This window comes from Natator depressus, chromosome 24 (genome assembly GCF_965152275.1).
Source record: "Natator depressus isolate rNatDep1 chromosome 24, rNatDep2.hap1, whole genome shotgun sequence".
NCBI classification, from domain to species: domain Eukaryota; kingdom Metazoa; phylum Chordata; order Testudines; family Cheloniidae; genus Natator; species Natator depressus.
The window spans coordinates 11,625,837-11,646,777 of record NC_134257.1 but is presented as its reverse complement, the minus strand read 5'-3'; the positions used below and the strand labels follow the sequence as shown (position 1 = coordinate 11,646,777).

The following is a 20,941-nucleotide window of genomic DNA, read 5'->3' as shown; positions in this document are numbered from 1 at the left end:
CTAACAATTGGAATCACTGAGAGCTGTGTTAAGTGGTGGGACTTGAAGGCATCCTGGGGGGTTGGCAATCATCTGGCACAGTGGTCAGTGGAGAGGTGCGGCAATCAGCCAGCAAGGCAGCTGTTGGAGAGGACTGGAGTGGAGCACCGCCGAGCAGCGTGGCGATTGGCTAGCAGGGTGGCTGGCGGAGAGATGCGGAGCACCAACTGGCCAGCAGGGCAGCTGCCGAAGAGGAGCGGAGTGCTGATCGGCCAGCAGGGCAGCCGGCAAAGAGGAGTGGCAAGCAAGTGCCTGGGCAGTGGAATGAGTAAGGTGCCAGGGTGGGAGGTGTACTCTGCAGATCCATCTCTGAACTCTGGGTCTGCACTGACCAAGGACAGCAACCGTGAGTGGGATGCAGAGGACGGACTGGCATGTTAAAGGGACTTTTGGTTGCTGGACTTAAGAACCTGAGGGGGAAAGGACATTGCCAAACTTACTTGGGGGTGGGTGTTTTGCTCATGGTTTATGTTTTGAACCCTGTTTGCGGTGTTTTCCCAAATTAATGCTGAGTTACTTCCCTCCTTTTATTAAAAGTTTCTTTGCTACACTAAGACTCTGTGCTTGTGAGAGGGGAAGTATTGCCTCTTAGAGGTGCCCAGGGGGTGGTATGTAATAGTCCCAGATCACTGCGTGCGGGCTCGAGCTGGTTTTGTGTTGAATTGTTGAAAAGGAACCCCTAGATACTGAACCCGGCCAATGCTGACTGGCAGAAGGGTTACAGAAATATAATATCAAAATAATGAATAATCTATTAAGAATACAATACAATATAAAAGTAAATTGAAATGAAAAAGTCAAACTGAGCTAAACTATTTCATGTTGATTTTTAATCTTTTTAGAAATGTTTCCTTCAGATGTTTTGTTGAAATTGACACGTTCCCACCAAACTTGACAATTTTGACTAAGCAGCCCTTTCTGATGGAAAACTGATCAACGAGCTCTCCTTTTGGCATGAATATGCCAGATCTCTGTTTGGCTGTCCTGCCTGTAGCACCTGCTTTACCCACTTCCAGAGCTGGGAAGTGAACCCAGGGGTTACCATGTGCTTCTGCTGTCTAGCCAGAGGTGAAAGTAGGCCGGTACTGGTCGGTATGGCGTACTGGTAAGAAGCGGCTGCCTGTACCGGCCCATACACAGCCCACATGAAAGTGCTGCTGCTTTAACATTGCTGACCCTTTTGCCCCCCTCGCCATGCCACTGATGAGGTGGGGTGGGATGTGCAAAAGGGGCATCTGCCCCGGGGCCTGATGATTTAAAAGGGCCTGGGGCTCCTGGCTGCTGCCACCACTACCCAAGCAGTGGCCGGAGCCCCAGGCCATTTAAATGGCTGCCAGAGCCCTGGGCGGCATGGGCCAGGCAGCATGGAGGGCTGGCTGGGGGGGGCTGACCCCACCCGTTCCGGGGCCCCGGAGCCAGGCCCCCTTACCGGTAAGTATTTTATCTTATTTTCACCCCTGTGTTTAGCCAAGAATGTGTCACCCACTGCCAAAGCTCATGGTGTGTGGATCTGAAAGTTCCATGTTCAAACCTTGCTACCGACCCACGGGCTTGTCGTTACAGGTCCCTGTGGAGGAGTGGGAATGGGGAACCCTGGAATGGGGGGAGGGGAGGTTAGAGGGGTCCACACAGATCCTAGTGTGGGGAACCCTGGTAAGGAGGAAGGGGGGAAAGAGGGGCACACAGAGCCCCTGGCATGGGGAGAAGGTGAGAATGGGGGCCACACAGAGTCCCTGGCATGGGGGGAAGGTGAGAATGGGTGGGCACACAGAGCCCCTGGCATGGGGGGAAGTGGGAGGTGGGATGCAGTTAATGCTGGTGGAAGGAGGAGCATGCTGGGGGAAAAGAGAGGTGACACAGCTTCTGGAAGGAGAAGGAGATTGGGGGACCAGTATGGGAGGAGGGTCTGGGGGCCACACAGAACCCCTGGTATGAGGGAGCAGCACGGAGTCCCTGCGATTGAGGGGGTTAGGAAGGTGACACATGAGGAGATGGAGGGATGCCAGGAGCCCTGGGCTGTGCAATGAGCTTGGCCAATACAAGCCAAAGAGTGTGCAGGCCCTAGTATTTCATGTGGTTCAAGGAGGGTCCACAGGCAATTTCTGGCAGAGCCAAGGCTAGAATCCAAATCTGTCCTGGAGTGGAGTCACTGCAAATCCCAAACCAAACCTGTTTCCCACCCCAGGCAGTGCAGAGGGAAGGTGCAGCCTCTCCCACAGCACAACCCACCATCTCCCCTCTGCCCCCCTCGGGGGGAGGCCCACACCTCATATTCCTTCTTGGGGTGGTGGTGGGGAACTTTTCCCTCAACTGTGAATTGTAGGAGATCCGCAGAGGCAGTGCTAGCCTATTTTGTTGTATTAATGCCACCAGAAATACAGCAGCGAGGCAGCATGCTGTGCCCAGGGCTCCTCTGAGATGCCCGCGGGCAGAGCGGGAGGTGAATTTGCTTAGCTATATTAACATGGTCAGAGTCTCTGGAGGGCTCCTGGTCTTTCCAACTCTACAATTGCCTTCACCTTCCACAGGTCTGGCTGAGCTACTCTGTCCCTGAGCACACTTCCCCAGAGCCGGTTGCATGCAGCCAGGCCTGGCGTTTGTGCCTGTCCAGTCTGAGGTTCTTCTTTCTGGCTCACTGCCGATTCCCTGTTCTAAATGGAGTGGTGCAGGGTCACTGTGACAGGGCGCACCCAGCCTTGTGGTCCCTCCTGGAGGCCCTGTGGTTCTACTACCTCCCTCCTCCCCCAAAGGAGCAGCAGAAGGGGGTCCTCCAGACCTGCCTAGACAGACCTCCTGGAAGCAGCCAATCAGAGCCCAGCAGGCTCAGATAAAAGGAGCAGCAGGGCCTCACCAGCTCAGTTGGTGAGCTGGGCTGACTCTGACCTGGGTCTAGTCCCTGGCTCAGCAGGGTGGAGTCAGGCAACAGGGCATGGCTGGATGGGTCAGTCAGTTCCTGGCTGGGACCAAGAGGCGGGATGGGGAGAGGCTAGGCTGGGGGGATAGGCCTGTCTGTTCCCGCCTGGGGCCATAGTGGGCAGGGTGGAACTGGGGGGGGGGGCTCCGCTCCGCTCCGCTCCGCTCCCGCCACAGGAGCTTGACTGGATGCATTTCCTGGTCCTGGGAGTGAGAGGGCCTGAGAGCTGTAACCCTGAGGTCACGGTGGGAGGTGAAGGGCCTGGTGGGAAGACACCCAGATAAGCAGCAGGAGCTGATTGAAGGAAGAGTCCATGGCTGCTCTTTATAGTGTCCCTGGGTTGGACCTGGAGCCATGAGTGGCCTGTGTCTCCCCGCCGATCACCACCTCCCGGCCACTGGCAAAGTGGCCTAAGCCCCGAGAAGGAGGCAATGCTACTTTAGAAGCCCAAGCAGAGGGCTAGATTTAAAGGGTCCAGGGTCTGGGCTGAAGACCTTAGTGGAGGCAGACAGTTTGGTGAACTCTTTGCTACCCCAGACAAGGTCCACAACAACTGTGTGACTTGGCTGGAGGGCTGAGCCACGGAAGATCTGCCTATCAAGGTCAGGATCCCAACAGGGGGTGCCAGTAGTGGGGGGAAAGATTGCAGCACCACTTCCAGCCTCTAGTAGGCACTCAGGAGGAGAGTGCCCCCATTACAGTCATTTGGACCCATAACCACATTGCTGTGTAAACATACATTTGGAACAAGGAGAGAGCAGAATCCAAAAGGTTTTGTCAGTGGACTTTTTTTGGACTGGAATAGCCATAGTTTGAGATTCCCAAGGACAGGATAAGCTTAGTGATTGCCAGGGAAGTGCATTAGCAGATCTGTGTCAAGAGGGACCAGAAACCATCTCTGACTGGACCCTGGGATGGGACGGTGATGGCTGGCCACACCCCTTTTGGACATTTCTTTGGGGAACCGTTTGCCAAAGGCTACAAACACCAGAACTCACCTATGGCTTGTGCAAGCCATTTGTCTCTAAACTTTGGGGAGCTTTTCCCCTACACCCAGACCATAGGTGGACAACTTTGGAACCAGGGAGACCATAGCAAGGGTCCAGAGAGGACATCAGACCATAGGCACAGGACTGCTGGAGCCTCAGCAACTTCTAGGATGCCAGTTTGAGAATACTGCTGCTCCCTTCCCTGATGTCTCATTTCAACCCATCTGACAGTCTCTGTCTGCCTTCTGGCTGTCCAATCATTGGCAAGCTCAGTCAGCTTTGCAACTGGTCCCATCTGTTAGCTCACAGCTGTAGCTGGACTGATGTGAACAGCTTTATCCTGGCAGGAGGGGACCAGGCCATACCAGTCAGATGTTGTCTCAAAGATGTAGCCAATGATTTTCGTTTGTTGTAATGTTATTGTGTGATGTTATAATTAACTAACATGTTATGTCATACAGAATCGTATGTTAAAGAGGGTTAAAGTGTAGGATTATAGAAGTATAAGATTGATCCGTATTTAGAGGGAATCATTTATAAGATATCTAAGTAAGAAAGGCTAAAGTGCAAGACCTGTAGGCTGAGGCTAGCAGAACTTTAGCTTAGCTATTTTAGGCCTTGGAGCTAAGAAATGCTGACATAAGTAAGTGACTGAAGAATAACCCAATGCCCTAAGATTATGGGAAAAGAGGTAACAAGTGGTAATATTGCAAAAAAGTAGATGGAAGATTACAGCATTTTTATGATTTAAAATTAGAGGCACATCTGTCTCCAGCATGTGTCTTAACCACACAATACAGGTTGTGTGTCAATGCTAATGAGAATAAAGAGAACCTACATGACCTATGAAAGTTGGGGTCCCATATATTTATGGGGGACACAGACCAATAAGGAAAAAGAGTGTTGACACTTTCATGGACATATGCAGAATGTAGGTATAGACAGAATCACATTATAAAAAGGGGATGCCCGGGAAAACTGAGCTTCCTATGGGAGAACTCCAGTAGGAACCATCCCTCTACTGATGATCAATCCACGAGAGAGCCATCAGACTCTAACAGTATCTAGGAGGATGTGAGTATGTCTGTAGTTATAACTGGTACATGGATATATTCAGGAGTTGTATATGCTGGAACATTCATATCTTTGTTGGTAACTTTAATAAAGTTGATAAAAGATAGCGGAGCTTGTTCTTGTGATTGTCTGTGTTACTTGTGTATGGTTTCATGTGTTTCCATGAGCTCTAGATCAAAAACAAGCATAGATAACTCTGTTGAACTTGAGACTGTAGCTGCCAAAGCCAAACCCTCGATGATGTAATATGACATCACTAAAATTCATTTTAAATCAAAGCAAAGGCTACAAAGCAGTGCACGGAAGATAAGGCGACTGACCTGACCCTGGATTGTACCCAAGCTGCAACATGGCATCCAGAACCAACCACGTTTCCCTTCTGTCACGCTCCCACAGTGAGCCTTTGTCAGGTATCACTCAAGGCAGTATTAAGTGTAACCATCAATGACAGCACCAGAATTCTAGGTGTAACTGGCTCCACAAAGAGAATTTGGTGGCCAAGGGACTTGAATTGATACCAGATTAAGGGATTTTATGTAGATCATTTCTGGCACAGGCGATGATCTATTTCATACAAAGCATGCCATGTAAGATATCATATGAAAGGTCATGATCTTCTGAAACCCGTCGTTCTGTTCAAATATGTATATCTTTCTTATGTGTGAAGTTATGAGATTTTCCTGTATGATTGTTACTGGAATACATTGTAAATTTGACAGTCTCTACTGCTAGGTGGTGATCCATTCCCAGGAGGGTGTTAAGTGACCATTAATCAGCAGAGGAGTTGTAAACAAGGGATTTACAATTCTGTAAGAGAAGCACCACACAACTGGGGATTGTTCAACCCTATGAGTCAGCAAAGCCCAGCAGGACGTGTCTGGGCTAGTGTTTTCCAGGCACATGGACTGAGGATATAATATAGGGGACAATGGCATCATGCTTTGACCTTTCTCCTCCCGCACATATGCTGGAAGCAACAAGAACGCGGAGAAGACAAAGACTTGAACTGAGGAGACTGGTCCCAGGCTTAAAGGGGAAGCCTGTGTATTAAGGACTATAACCTATCTGCAACATTGAGTGAGGTGAGAGAACTTCTTGATCCAAACACAGCTTAGTCTAATAAGGTTTAAGATTTAGACTGTGCACTTACTTTTTATTTTCTTTGGTAACTATCTCTGACCTGTTGTGCCTACCACTTATAATCGCTTAAAGTCTATCTTTCTGTAGTTAATAAATCTGTTTTAGGTAAAATATAAAACAATGTGTTTTGGTTGAAATGCTTGGGAAATCTCAGCTCAGGTTACAAAAGCTACTGCATCCAATGAAGTGAGCTGTAGCTCACAAAAGCTTATGCTCAAATAAATTGGTTAGTCTCTAAGGTGCCACAAGTCCTCCTTTTCTTTTTGCGAATACGGACTAACACAGCTGCTACTCTAAAAGCTACTGTGTGTCCACTCCACATTGAGGAAGGGGCAGACTGGATAATGAATTTACACTGGTCAGGCTTCTGACCATGACAAGACAGTACAGTTCTGGGGTGCAAGGCTGGGGGCTTGGGAGATTTGCTGGTACTTTTCTCTGTGTGATTTGTGAGTGGCTCGGGGAGCATTCATGCAATCTAGCTGGGTGTGGGGCTCCACATGCTGTTGTATTGAGTGATAACAGCACCTAGAGGGGTTTGCTGCTTGTTACTAGCAAAGCATTGTGAGAGACAGCCCAGGCTGGAGAGTTAAGGGGGCACAGTGGTACCCCAGTTCCAGGTTGTACCCCGGGGATCCTGTAACACTATGGAATGGGGACTGTTTGTGAGGTTCTGGTGTGTGTATTAATATTGAACAGGATCCTCTTGTTTGGTTCTCACAAGGAAGAACTGACTCCTGTGGTGGCCGTGAACATTAGGAACCCAGAATTCTCAGCGCCCACTGACACAATGGGTCACAACCCGGATTTCCATTCTTAGACTGCGCCCAGTGGGGCTGTGCTGGGATTCTCAATACACCACAGGCTGCAGGGGGGAAGATCATCTCATTTATTGGGATACAGAAGTAGACCAGGCTTTAGACACAGGTAAACGCTCAAATGACACAAACACTAGGGATTGGTTGATTTCACACTGTTCCCATAGGATTCACAAGAGCAGAGGTTGGTGCTAGTTTTGCTCAGATGCCGCTGGAGTGTGTGCATCACTATTCGCTGTCATGCACCAATGGGGTTTGGAGCTGGATGGCCAGGCCCCTGTTCCCAAGGCAAGGCTGCATTTCAATAGGACCCTTATGCCAGCATGGGTTTAAGTACCACGTAACCCTTTATTTGATACTGCAAACTGCCCCAGCCCACAATGGAGTGGGGCAGCTGCGAATCATAGCTGGCAGCCTGCATTGCAACAGTCGGGGTGGCACAGTTCCACATGTACACATCAGCAATTTCCCCTACAAATGACTGCTTGGCATCAAATCCACCCCCAAAGGAGTCCTGATCCTGCGCCAGGATGAGCACACCCTGGTTGTTGATAGCGTAGCCTTTCTTCAGCCCCTTCCTGGGTAAGGGACTCCCGTTCACCCAGAGCTCGGCTATACCTGAGGCGGATTCCCAGCTGGCACAAACATGCTCCCAGCCAGTGCTTGTGCCTTTGTTTTCTGGGACTTTGAAGGTCACCGGTTCCCCCCCAACATACAGGCTGAGCTCCCCGGGCTTGTCTTTGTAGAGGAGGATCTCGTTATCCCTGGCCCTGGTAGCATAGGAGAACAGGCTGAAGGCCCGGGTCAGGTCAGTGAAATATCTCAGACACATGGTGAAGGTCTGCAGAGTACCATTGTTGTTCATGTTCAGGATAACATGGGCATCAGCAGACTCCTTTGGAAAAACAAACACCTGCCCACAGAGATCTGTGTGGAGAAGTGAGAGGAAAAGGCTGGATTCTCTATCAGGCTCACAGTCTAAGGCAATTCATTCTAATGTTTCCAAGGTGGCTAGCTTGTCCAGCTTCAGGCCTCCCCCTGCTATTCCAGCCCTGGGCCTTCCCCTGCTATTCTCGCCCCACCGTACACAGCTCTGTCAGGTAGGGTTGCCAACTTTTTAATTGCAGAAAACCAAACACCCTTGCCCTGCCCCTGCCTTGCCCCTTCTCCGAGGCCCCACCCCCACTCATTCCATCCACCACACACACCAACATCCTAGGTGGGAAAATATTTACCCTAATAAAAGGAATGTCCAGTAGTCGAAACTTATTGTTTCTCTCCCTTGCAAGTGTAAACTACTCTTGCGAGAGCTGGCCTCGCCCAGACAGACCAGCCCCAATTTGGCATAAGAAAGGAGAAAGAGAATAAAGGAGTACAGAGGTATAAGTAGGGGACCTACAGCACCATGATTTTTGAGTGCTTTTCACTATCTATCTGCTGGTCAGATAAGTGACAGCCTCCCAAGGCTTCTGCAGCTAAGAGGGTCCCTAAGCCTTGTCCCTTATTCGTCTTTCCGCGGAATTGAGTGACCGATCCTGGCTTGGCACCGCTGGAATCCAGAGATGCAAGGAGGGTAAGAAGCACCCACACCTGATCTCCTATCTTTAGTGTACACATATTTTGAAATAGAGCTCTATACTTTGTTTTCTTTCTTTGGGATTGTGGCTTCAGTTTTGTAACTTGTTTGTGTGTGTAACGTCTCTACAATTAAATAAGTAGGCACTAGCAATTTTGTAACCACATGATTAGAATCTAGTTTAATAAATTTTGGTAACCATTTGTGCATAAGCCTGACTTGTTTCTCTGGTTTACTGTAAAGCAGCCAACACAATTAAAGAACCTCAGCCGTTTTGGCTATGAAGCCTGGCCATTAGGTGAGAGTACTAAGAGCCTAGCATTGAGTTGTGCCGCCTCCACGGGGCAAACTCTTGGGGCGCCTGTCAGTCAATCCTGACTGCCCACTGCGAAGGAGCTCTGAGCTCTAGCAGTTAAAGTCACGGGTGTGGAGAGGCTCTTAGTACTGCCATTGGGGCACCTGTCAGTCAGTGTTGACTGCCCGCTGCGAAGGAGCTCTGAGCTCTAGCAGTTAAAGTCACGGGTGGTTAGGACCTTGGGGCATCCGTCAGCCTAGCCCGGGCTGCCCGCCGCGAAGGGACAGTGCGTCCTAGCGGTTAAAGTCACGGATGGTATAAAACGGGCATAGCTGGCACCTCACCAAACATCCTTGGCCATCGGCTAACAGGTGGAGCCCAGGATGAGGGGTTTGTTGTGCAGGGGGAGGGTGGGCCAAAGGGTTCAGAGTGTGAGAGTGGGCTCTGGGCAGAGGCAGGGGGTTGGGGTGTGGGAGGGGGTACAGGCTCTGGGCTGGGGGCTTGGGCTCCAGGGTGGGTCCAGAAATGAGGGGTTCAGGGTGCTGGAGGGGGTGAGGACTCCGGCTGGGGATGTGGGCTCTGGGGTGGAGCCAGGAATGAGGAGTTTGGGGTACAGGAGAGGGCTTATCAAAAAGCAAGGACTGGCCTGTCTCCCGAGATCTGTGAGAGTGATGGGTCATCCTTCAGGATAGGTTGTAGATCCTTGATGATGCCCTGGAGAGGTTTTAGCTGGGGGCTGAAGGTGATGGCTAGTGGTGTTCTGTTTTTTCTTTGTTGGGCCTGTCCTGTAGTAGGTAACTTCTGGGTACTCTTCTGGCCAGTCCTTGCTTTTATATATATATATATATATATATATATATATATATATATATATATATATAAAATCTCCCCACTATATTTCCACTGTATGCATCCGATGAAGTGAGCTGTAGCTCACGAAAGCTCATGCTCTGTTACATTTGTTAGTCTCTAAGGTGCCACAAGTACTCCTTTTCTTTTTAAAGATGCAGTTAGACATCTAGTGGGATTTACAAAGCATCTAAGCTTCTAGGAGCTTTTGAAAATCCCACTAGGTGCCTAAGTACCTTTGAAAATCTGTCCCTTAGTCTGTGTTTGCCTCAGTGCCCCATCTGTACATTGGGGATAACAGCACCGCTCTACCTCACTGAGGGGCTGTGATGTGAGGTGCTCAGATACTACGGTGATGTGGCCACATAAGTCTCACAGGTTGAGTGGGAACTTCTCTATACCATTGCTATCCCTTCCCTGGGTTTTGGCCCCTTCTTTTCTCCTATGCCCCTCAAATCTCCCTCTTTTCTGAATGTGAACTTGGCTCAGAGGGCTTGGCTGTATTTCTTCTGAGTCCCCTGCGTTCTCTCTTCAAATCCCCACCCCCCACTGGCACAGGGATTCCTGTTTTTTACAGGTTCATGTAATGACTTCCAGATCCTTAATTTAATTACCAGCCTTTTCTTATCTTAATCACCCTGCGTCTGTTTGTAAACAAAACCCTGACTCCCTGCCCCAGGGACACAAGCTGGGAGAAGCACCTCTCTGCATTCCATTCCAAGGCTGTGCCCTTCAAAGAGCTCTGCCTGGGAACACCCTTCCTATATGAAACTTGGGGGGAGAGGGGAGGGCTCTTGCCCCCCCCCGCCCTACCTAATTGGCGCCCTTGGCAGCTGTGGTTGGTTCTTCTGCCCCAGGAGGTGGGCAAGTGGGGCAGGCAGCCAATCAGAGGTCTCAGATTTGCTAGAGGGCTGTAGCATCTCACGTAATGGGCCAACGGCTCCAGCCCAACCAATCCCGTTACAGTGAGAACATGGCGGGAGCTGGCGGTGCTGCGCATGGGAGCCAGACTCAGTGACCCAGACGCTCTCGGGGTTTGGGGCTCCCCAGTCAGAGGCATTTGGACAGTGCTCCCCCACGTCCCTGCTGCACGCTGCCCCAGTGATGCTCTCTGCCATGCACAGGGTGGGGCACTGCTGCCCCCCAGGAACAGCTTGTGCACTGCTTCCTGCAGCATGACACACCGGGGCTCGGGACAGGGCTGCCGGGGCATTTCTGACAGGACCCTGCCCCCTCAGTACTGAGAGGAAGGCTGTTCAATTTCCCCCTGGAGCCCACGCTCTGCTGTGTCATTCTGTGCCCAGCCAGGGCTTGGCCCCCGGCACTGCCGCCTGCCCCTACCTGACTGGGCGACGGCTCCTGAGAGGCCAGCGAGGACGAGGAGCCAAAGCTGCAGCTTCTTCATGTTCTTCACCTGCAGAGCGACCCAGAGGGGAAAGTCAGAGTGGCAGGAAGGTGGAAGGCTGGGGCTGCTCTGCCCTGAAACCTGCCCCCTAATTAACCCGTGAGTGGAGGTGAGAGTGGAAACGTGTTCAACCAAGCCCGTCCCAGGGGCGGATTCTGGAATTCCGCTTTGGCTCCGGATCTCATCCTGTCACCACCCTGCAGTTGTTATTAACCCTTCCTATCCTCTGCACCCAACACTGCCCCTTTATGGAGACACTTCCCCTGCATACAGTGTCTCCTGACTGTATCCCACTCTGCAACCAGCACTTTCCCATCTAGTGAGTCACCAGTTGGCAACTGACACATTTCCCTTGGGAGCTTTGCTTCCCCTGCTAAACAATCTGATTGTTAATATATGGCCTGAGCCAAAGCCCATTGCGGCCCATGGGAGACCCTGAGCTGGGTCTCAAGGGCTCTGGTCTGGGCCCATAATGCAAAATGTCTAAGTCTTAGGAACGTTGTAGTAGCAGGATATAAGAGAGACGGGGGCAGGGGGCTGAGGCAATGTCTTTTACTGTACCAAGCTCTGTTGGTGAGAGAGACCCGCTTTGGAGCTTGCAGGGAGCTCTGCTTCAGCTCTGGGGACGGCACTCCGAGTGTCACAGCTAAACACAACCTGGAACAGATTGTTTAGCATAAGGAGTTAACGGGTTGTAAAAGACCATTCAAGGTGAAGATGGCAGTTAATTCCTCTGCAGGTGTAGCACAAAGGGGAATTAGTGGGTTACAGATTGTTGGAAATAGCCATAGATCCAGTGTCTTTATGAAGTCCGTGATTTTTGGTGTCTAGCAAAGTTATGAATTTAAGCTCCCAGACTGGTCTGTTGAGGGCACTGGGCAGGTTTCCTTTGTGGACCAAGTCTGAGAGGTTAGATATAGAGTGATGATTTTGTGAAAAGTGTTCACCCCAGGGTGCTGTGGTGTTTGTCATTTATCAGTTTTCCTGTGTGAGTTTTCGAGTTTTTGTTGTGCTTGTTGGGTTTCTCTCACATAGTTGATATCGGGGCATTTAGTGCACTTGATGAGATGTACAACATATTGTGATGGGCATGTATAGGACCCTGGGATCTTGAAAGGTGTGTTGTGGGAGATGTTGATGATTGTAGCAGTGGAGATATGTCTTCAGGTTTTGCATCTGTTGTTCTGGCAGGGGCTGGTGCCACTTTGAGTTAGTGTGTCCTGGACTGTGGGGAGCTTGCTCCTGATGATGAGCTTGGCAAGGTTGTGGGGTTGTTTGAAGGCCAGAAGGGGGTGGGGGTGGGGGTGGGAAAATTTTCTTTCAGGATGTGATCCCCATAGAGCAGTGGTCACCAACCGGTCGATCGCAATCGACTGGTCGATCATGGAGCCTCTTCCAGTTGATCGCAATCTCTGGTGACTAAAAGTCCTGCAGCATGGCAGGGCTCAGGCAGGCTGCGTGCCTGCCCTGGCCCCACACTGTTCCCGGAGGCAACTGGCTGTTGGCATGTCTCTGAGGCCCCTTAGGGGGAGAATTAGGCAGCTCTGTGCGCTGCCCCCGCCCTCAGCACCATCCCCGCAGCTGCTATGGCCAGGAACCAGTCAATAGGAGCTGCGGGGGCGGCGCTTGTGGGCATGGGCAGCTCACAGAGACCCCCTGCCCTCCCTCACTCTCGGGGACCTCAGAGACATGCCAGCAGCCTGCTGCTTCTGGGAGTGGCGTGGGGCCAGGGCAGGCACAGAGCCTGCCTGAGCCCCACTGCGCCACTGCCTGGGAGCTGCCTGTGGTAAGCACTTCCTGGCCGGAGCCTGCACCTCACACACCCTCCCGCACCCCAGCACTGCCCCAGCCTGGAGCCCCCTCCTGCACTAAACCCCCTCCCAGAGCTCATACCCCTCACCTCTCCCACACCCCAGTACTCTGCCCCAGTCTGGAGCCCCCTCCTGCATCCAAACCCCCTCCCAGAGCCTGCACCCCTCACTCTTGCACTGCAATTCGCTGCCCCAGGCTCAGCCAGGAGCCACCTCCCACACTCCCACTCGGCCCCTGCCCAGAGTCTGCACCCCCTCCCACACCCCAAATCCCTGCCCCAGCCTGGTTAAAGTGAGTGAGGGTGTGGGAGAGCGAGCCATGGAGGGAGGGGGGAATGGAGTGAGTGGGGCGTAGCCTCAGGGAAGGGACGGGGCCTCAGGGAAAGAGCAGGGTAGATCCTGGGTTGATCTTAAATTCAAAAAGTGATCATGTGGGTAAAAAGGTTGGAGCCCACTGCCATAGAGTACGGGTTGTAACTGTTTAATGATACCCCATATGGGTTCCAGGGTGGGGTGGTAGATGACAACTTCGGGCGCAGTTGGAGGGAATTTTTTTTTCCATATTGAAGGATGTTCTCTTGGGGTATTGGGACAGCCCATTCCATGATGCAAGCTACTTCTCTGGTGGAGTGTCTTTGTTTGGTGAAGGCGGTTTTGAGTGTGCTAAGGTGTGTATCCTGGACTTTCTCCTCGGAGCATGTTCTGTGGTATCTGAGAGCCTGGCTGTAGATAACAGATTCCTTGGTGTCTCTGGGTTGGTTATTGCAGCTATTAGGGTAGGCGTGGTGATCCGTGGGTTTCTTGTACATAACTTCCTGGAGGATTCCTTTGTTGAAGCTGCTCATAGTGTCCAGGAAGTTGATGCTGATGTGGGAGTATCCTACGACTGCAGAGGGGTTAACTCCCCCGCATCACCTTGAATGGTCTCTTACAACATGCTAACTCCTCATGCTAAACAATTTCTGAGAACCTTTCCCAGCCCTGACACAGAGCCCTGTGTAAACGTATCTCTTTCATTAACAGAAGTTGGTCCAATCAAAGATATTACCACACCCACCTTGTCTCTAGTTCTTAACAACACTAGGATTCGTGCCAGTCAACACAGCACTTCAAATGACCTTTGTGCAAACAATCTTCTTGTTCCATGGAATTGTACAGCTATTGTCCCATATCTGCCAACACCTTTGGCCACCTGGTGAGGGAACATTCCCTGTTCAGGCTCTTAGAAATCCGTCCTCTGTTTTCCTGTAACCTAACTGAGCGTCAGGAGACTTTACTCCTTGTGCAGACTGTCGCGGAGTCCCTGGGCGATGCTCTGGAACTACTCCCTACGAAGCCAGTCAGGACTCGGGTGAAGTCTCCTCTCTGTGAGCAGACTGTCTTCAGGGCAAAAAGCTCACACAGTTTCCACTTTCCTGGGTCTGACCGTGGAGCATTCAGCATCCTCTGCCCCTCTGTGCGCTTCCCACAGCGAGTCTACCCAGGCGGGGTCCTGGGGAAGCCAGAGGGTCCTGCCCCCCAACTTCGCAATCAGACGTGACTCTCAGCCAGCCAGTAAAACAGAGGTTTATGAGATGACAGGAACACAGTCTAAACCAGAGCTTGTAGGTACAGAGAACAGGACCCCTCAGCCGGGTCCATTTTGGGGGGCAGTGAGCCAGACAACCACGTCTGCACTTCACTCCATGTCCCCAGCCACCCCAAACTGACTCACCCTCCAGCCCCTCCTCCTCTGGGCTTTGTCCCTTTCCTGGACCAGGAGGTCACCTGATTCCTTTGTTCTCCAACCCTTTAGCTCTCACCTTGCAGGGGGGAAGGGCCCAGGCCATCAGTTGCCAGGAGACAGAGTGTCGGCCATTTATGTACACTGGCCCTTTGCTCTGCAACAATTACATCCCCTTGTCCCACCACCTAGAGACTTAAGAAATGCACAGGGGAAACTGAGGCACACCTACAGTATTCAGAGGAAACATTAAGAACAGTCCCAGTTCGTCACACAATCACAGGGTTCTGGCTGTGCTAGCCAGTGGTTGAACAGGTTGGATGGCATTTCAGATGGTGCTGGGACAGAAGGGATCCAGGTGGGGAGCTCTGGGTTGGCAATGCACAGCATCCTGCATGTGCAAAGTGAACACTGTGGCCTTGTCTACACTGCACAGCTTTGTTAGCAAAAGGCAGCGTTTGTCGCCAAAACAGTGGAGGTGAACACACTACAGTGTCCTCTGGCCACAAAACTCTCCTGTTTTGCTGACAAAATAAAACCACCATGACGAGCAGCAGAGAGCTTTTTGCAGCAAAGTGTCAGTGTAGACACCATACTTGGTTTTGTCACTGTAAATGGTCTTCAGGAGGAGTTCCACCAGCCCATACTGACAGCTCTGCACCAGCAGTTCGAACTTCGCCACCCTGCACTCAGGTACACAGGCATCCAGCCCTCCCCCTTTAGTCTCTAAGGTGCCACAAGTCCTCCTTTTCTTTTTGCGAATACGGACTAACACAGCTGCTACTCTAAAAGCTACTGTGTGTCCACTCCACATTGAGGAAGGGGCAGACTGGATAATGAATTTACACTGGTCAGGCTTCTGACCATGACAAGACAGTACAGTTCTGGGGTGCAAGGCTGGGGGCTTGGGAGATTTGCTGGTACTTTTCTCTGTGTGATTTGTGAGTGGCTCGGGGAGCATTCATGCAATCTAGCTGGGTGTGGGGCTCCACATGCTGTTGTATTGAGTGATAACAGCACCTAGAGGGGTTTGCTGCTTGTTACTAGCAAAGCATTGTGAGAGACAGCCCAGGCTGGAGAGTTAAGGGGGCACAGTGGTACCCCAGTTCCAGGTTGTACCCCGGGGATCCTGTAACACTATGGAATGGGGACTGTTTGTGAGGTTCTGGTGTGTGTATTAATATTGAACAGGATCCTCTTGTTTGGTTCTCACAAGGAAGAACTGACTCCTGTGGTGGCCGTGAACATTAGGAACCCAGAATTCTCAGCGCCCACTGACACAATGGGTCACAACCCGGATTTCCATTCTTAGACTGCGCCCAGTGGGGCTGTGCTGGGATTCTCAATACACCACAGGCTGCAGGGGGGAAGATCATCTCATTTATTGGGATACAGAAGTAGACCAGGCTTTAGACACAGGTAAACGCTCAAATGACACAAACACTAGGGATTGGTTGATTTCACACTGTTCCCATAGGATTCACAAGAGCAGAGGTTGGTGCTAGTTTTGCTCAGATGCCGCTGGAGTGTGTGCATCACTATTCGCTGTCATGCACCAATGGGGTTTGGAGCTGGATGGCCAGGCCCCTGTTCCCAAGGCAAGGCTGCATTTCAATAGGACCCTTATGCCAGCATGGGTTTAAGTACCACGTAACCCTTTATTTGATACTGCAAACTGCCCCAGCCCACAATGGAGTGGGGCAGCTGCGAATCATAGCTGGCAGCCTGCATTGCAACAGTCGGGGTGGCACAGTTCCACATGTACACATCAGCAATTTCCCCTACAAATGACTGCTTGGCATCAAATCCACCCCCAAAGGAGTCCTGATCCTGCGCCAGGATGAGCACACCCTGGTTGTTGATAGCGTAGCCTTTCTTCAGCCCCTTCCTGGGTAAGGGACTCCCGTTCACCCAGAGCTCGGCTATACCTGAGGCGGATTCCCAGCTGGCACAAACATGCTCCCAGCCAGTGCTTGTGCCTTTGTTTTCTGGGACTTTGAAGGTCACCGGTTCCCCCCCAACATACAGGCTGAGCTCCCCGGGCTTGTCTTTGTAGAGGAGGATCTCGTTATCCCTGGCCCTGGTAGCATAGGAGAACAGGCTGAAGGCCCGGGTCAGGTCAGTGAAATATCTCAGACACATGGTGAAGGTCTGCAGAGTACCATTGTTGTTCATGTTCAGGATAACATGGGCATCAGCAGACTCCTTTGGAAAAACAAACACCTGCCCACAGAGATCTGTGTGGAGAAGTGAGAGGAAAAGGCTGGATTCTCTATCAGGCTCACAGTCTAAGGCAATTCATTCTAATGTTTCCAAGGTGGCTAGCTTGTCCAGCTTCAGGCCTCCCCCTGCTATTCCAGCCCTGGGCCTTCCCCTGCTATTCTCGCCCCACCGTACACAGCTCTGTCAGGTAGGGTTGCCAACTTTTTAATTGCAGAAAACCAAACACCCTTGCCCTGCCCCTGCCTTGCCCCTTCTCCGAGGCCCCACCCCCACTCATTCCATCCACCACACACACCAACATCCTAGGTGGGAAAATATTTACCCTAATAAAAGGAATGTCCAGTAGTCGAAACTTATTGTTTCTCTCCCTTGCAAGTGTAAACTACTCTTGCGAGAGCTGGCCTCGCCCAGACAGACCAGCCCCAATTTGGCATAAGAAAGGAGAAAGAGAATAAAGGAGTACAGAGGTATAAGTAGGGGACCTACAGCACCATGATTTTTGAGTGCTTTTCACTATCTATCTGCTGGTCAGATAAGTGACAGCCTCCCAAGGCTTCTGCAGCTAAGAGGGTCCCTAAGCCTTGTCCCTTATTCGTCTTTCCGCGGAATTGAGTGACCGATCCTGGCTTGGCACCACTGGAATCCAGAGATGCAAGGAGGGTAAGAAGCACCCACACCTGATCTCCTATCTTTAGTGTACACATATTTTGAAATAGAGCTCTATACTTTGTTTTCTTTCTTTGGGATTGTGGCTTCAGTTTTATAACTTGTTTGTGTGTGTAACATCTCTACAATTAAATAAGTAGGCACTAGCAATTTTGTAACCACATGATTAGAATCTAGTTTAATAAATTTTGGTAACCATTTGTGCATAAGCCTGACTTGTTTCTCTGGTTTACTGTAAAGCAGCCAACACAATTAAAGAACCTCAGCCGTTTTGGCTATGAAGCCTGGCCATTAGGTGAGAGTACTAAGAGCCTAGCATTGAGTTGTGCCGCCTCCACGGGGCAAACTCTTGGGGCGCCTGTCAGTCAATCCTGACTGCCCACTGCGAAGGAGCTCTGAGCTCTAGCAGTTAAAGTCACGGGTGTGGAGAGGCTCTTAGTGCTGCCATTGGGGCACCTGTCAGTCAGAGTTGACTGCCCGCTGCGAAGGAGCTCTGAGCTCTAGCAGTTAAAGTCACGGGTGGTTAGGACCTTGGGGCATCCGTCAGCCTAGCCCGGGCTGCCCGCCGCGAAGGGACAGTGCGTCCTAGCGGTTAAAGTCACAGATGGTATAAAACGGGCATAGCTGGCACCTCACCAAACATCCTTGGCCATCGGCTAACAACTACTCTCGCAGGCAGAGACCCCTTTCTTCCCCCAGGAGCAGCAGTAGGGGCCCCACTCCCCACCAAACAGACTCCTCTGTACCCCCCCCCCAATACTTACCCCAGAAGCTGGGGTATATCTGCTAGGGGAAGGGATCACTTCACCCTTCCCCTTCTGCCACATGCACAATCCTGGGGTTGGGGTGGAGGGCTTGGAGCTGTGGGGCTGGAAGTTTACACTCCATTGAGATGACTGGAGTAGGTCCCCTTTGGAGAGTGAGTATCTCAGGCTCTCTGCAGACTCAGGAAGGTGTTGCTGTGTTGATTACACTCAGGCCATCTTTTCAATCTTTTCTCTGCAATCATGAGAGCTAAAAACCTACTTTTTGAAAGAAATGAAAGCTGAGATTGTGATGTAAACACAGGTCTCTGGGGGCCATTTATTAATTATTATTGTTAGTATTTTATGGTGGTACCTAGAGATCCCCACTGAGACTGGAGCCCCACTGGGCTGGGCACTGAACAGATGCACAGTAAGTGCACGTGTACACAGCAGCTGGGAGGTGTGAGTCTCAGAGCGGGTAGAAACAATGAGGAGTCATTGTGGCACCTTAGAGACTAAGAAATTTATTTGGGCATAAGCTTTTGTGGGCTATAGCCTACTTCATCAGAGGCATGGAGTGGAAAATACAGTAAGCAGGTATAAATATACAGCACGTGAAAAGATGGGAGTTACCTTACCAAGTGGGGGGTCAGTGCTAACGAGGCCAATTCAATTAGGATGGATGTGGCCCATTCCCAACGGTTGACAGGAAGGGGTGAATATCAACAGAGGGAAAATTACTTTTTGTAGTGCTAACGAGAGTGGGGAGACAGGCACATGGTAGCAGTGTGGCTCTGGTTGTGGTGGCTCGTGACTGCCCAGGGAGGTACCCAGAGGGTCGGGTGGAGTTGTACTCGAGTGGTTAGTCCAACCCTCTGCCTGTGCCACTGTGGCCATTCTGCTCTCTTTAGTGCACAGCTGGAGCACAGCTAGCTCCTATCTGTCCATCTGCACTGGGTAGATGGAAGGGATACACACAAGGGCGTGCGAAGCTCTTACAGCGATAACTGAACTTTCACAGTGGTTGAACTTTTTGGACACCCCCCACTGCATTCCCTGTTGCTAGTGAGGGTTATCGTGATACAGAGGCACACTGTAGGCGGAGCACTGTTACACACAGGGCCCTGAGTGGTTGTGCTCTCCAAAGCAGTGAAGAATCCTGTGCCTCCAGAGACCAGCGTCCCAGCTTAAAGTGTGGCACATACCATGGGCATGCGCCAAGAGGCAGGGGAGCTCACACCTGAAGAGACCAGCCAGGCGCAGGGCAGGGTGGGGTGGGCCATGATGTGCAGGCAGATCTGCGGCTCTGGAGGGCATGGGCAAGCCATGATTCTTTTGTTTGTTTCTTCCTTTGTGTTTCCTGGGGGGTGTTTTGGGCTGGGAGGGGATTAGCTAAACAAAGAGGAAGGGGAGGAGAATGAGAACGGGCAGGGGGGTTAGTAAGCTGAGGTGCAGAGACTGCAAGGGAGGGGTTGGAGTGAACAGCCAGTCAGCGCAGGTAAAGCTCCACAGACCAGTCAGTCATGCATCCTGCATCCCCAGGGCTCTGCTGCAGCCATTGGCCTCAGCTCTTGCTGGGTCTGTTTCTGAGCTGCCCTTCCCAGCAACTTCTCCCTTCCCCAGCTCCGGTGACTGGGGGTAGATCTGTATGGGCTCAGGTGCCCTTGCGGGGGGAGGGCTCCCCATGACAGATCTATGTCCAGGGGCACTGGGGGAGGGGTAACCTCATGTGGGTCTCAGCTCCCAGGGAATGGAGCTCTCATGCCTATAGCTCTGGAGCTGCTGGATCTGGGACAGTCCTGGGCACCTAATCTGTCACAGCCCATCAGCCTGGGAGCACAGTGGCCTTGCAGGGCAGCACTCCCTGGCGAGGGGACATCAGAGGTGTTAGCCATCCCTGCCTCCCAGCCTCTTCTCACACATTGGTTCAGGTTTGGGGCATGAATGTGGCATCAGCGCTGGATTCGGTGGTGTGGGACCCCGCAGAAGGGTGGGAGGTCCTACTAGGACAGATGTGTCCCCTGACACCTGTGACACTCCCCTCTTCCACAAGGTGCTGATCAAAGTGTTTTCTCCCTTCCAACATTTCCTGACCCCCATTTTGTTGACAGTCACAATAAACATGAACTGGTGGAGACTGTGACAACCCCTCTCTGGGCCCTGGGGTGAGAGCAGGCACAGTCATAGCCCCCTATAACTCCCCCATCCCAGCAGTGGGGGAGAGCAGGCTCTTCCATAGTTCCCTATAGAATCATAAAATATTAGGATTGGAAGAGACCTCAGGAGGTCATCTAGTCCAACCCCCTGCTCAAAGCAGGACCAACCCCAACTAAATCATCCCAGCAAGGGCTTTGTCAAGCCCGGCCTTAAAAACCTCTAAGGATGGAGATTCCACCATCTCCCTAGGTAACCCATTCCAGTGCTTCACCACCCTCATAGTGAAATAGTGTTTCCTAATATCCAACCTAGACTTCCCGCACTGCAACTTGAGACCACTGCGCCTTGTTCTGTCATCTGCCACCACTGAGAACAGTCAAGTTCCATCCTCTTTGGAACCCCCCTTCAGGTAGTTGAAAGCTGCTATAAAATCCCCCCCTTACTCTTCTCTTCTGCAGACTAAATAAGCCCAGTTCCCTCAGCTGCTCCTCGTAAATCATGTGCCCCAGCCCCCTA

General features: G+C 51.5%; 1 protein-coding gene across 6 annotated transcripts in view; it reads right to left on the bottom strand.

The window, feature by feature from the left end:
• Positions 1-6,948: 6,948 nt before the first annotated feature.
• The window catches only part of LOC141977382 (serum amyloid P-component-like), a 59,907-nt gene continuing 45,914 nt past the window's right edge, over positions 6,949-20,941 (bottom strand). For 4 of the 6 annotated variants that reach the window (XM_074938837.1, XM_074938839.1, XM_074938838.1 and 1 more), the window contains 2 exons: positions 11,036-11,108; positions 6,949-7,901 (listed from right to left, as the gene is read on the bottom strand). In XM_074938837.1, the coding sequence (XP_074794938.1) occupies positions 7,288-7,901; positions 11,036-11,099 (678 nt within the window). In that variant the 5' untranslated portion in view covers positions 11,100-11,108 and the 3' untranslated portion in view covers positions 6,949-7,287. Of the gene's footprint in view, positions 7,902-11,035; positions 11,109-15,917; positions 16,871-18,286; positions 18,545-20,941 lie in introns of those variants that run through there. The other 2 variants (XM_074938842.1, XM_074938843.1) reach the window with 2 other exon arrangements.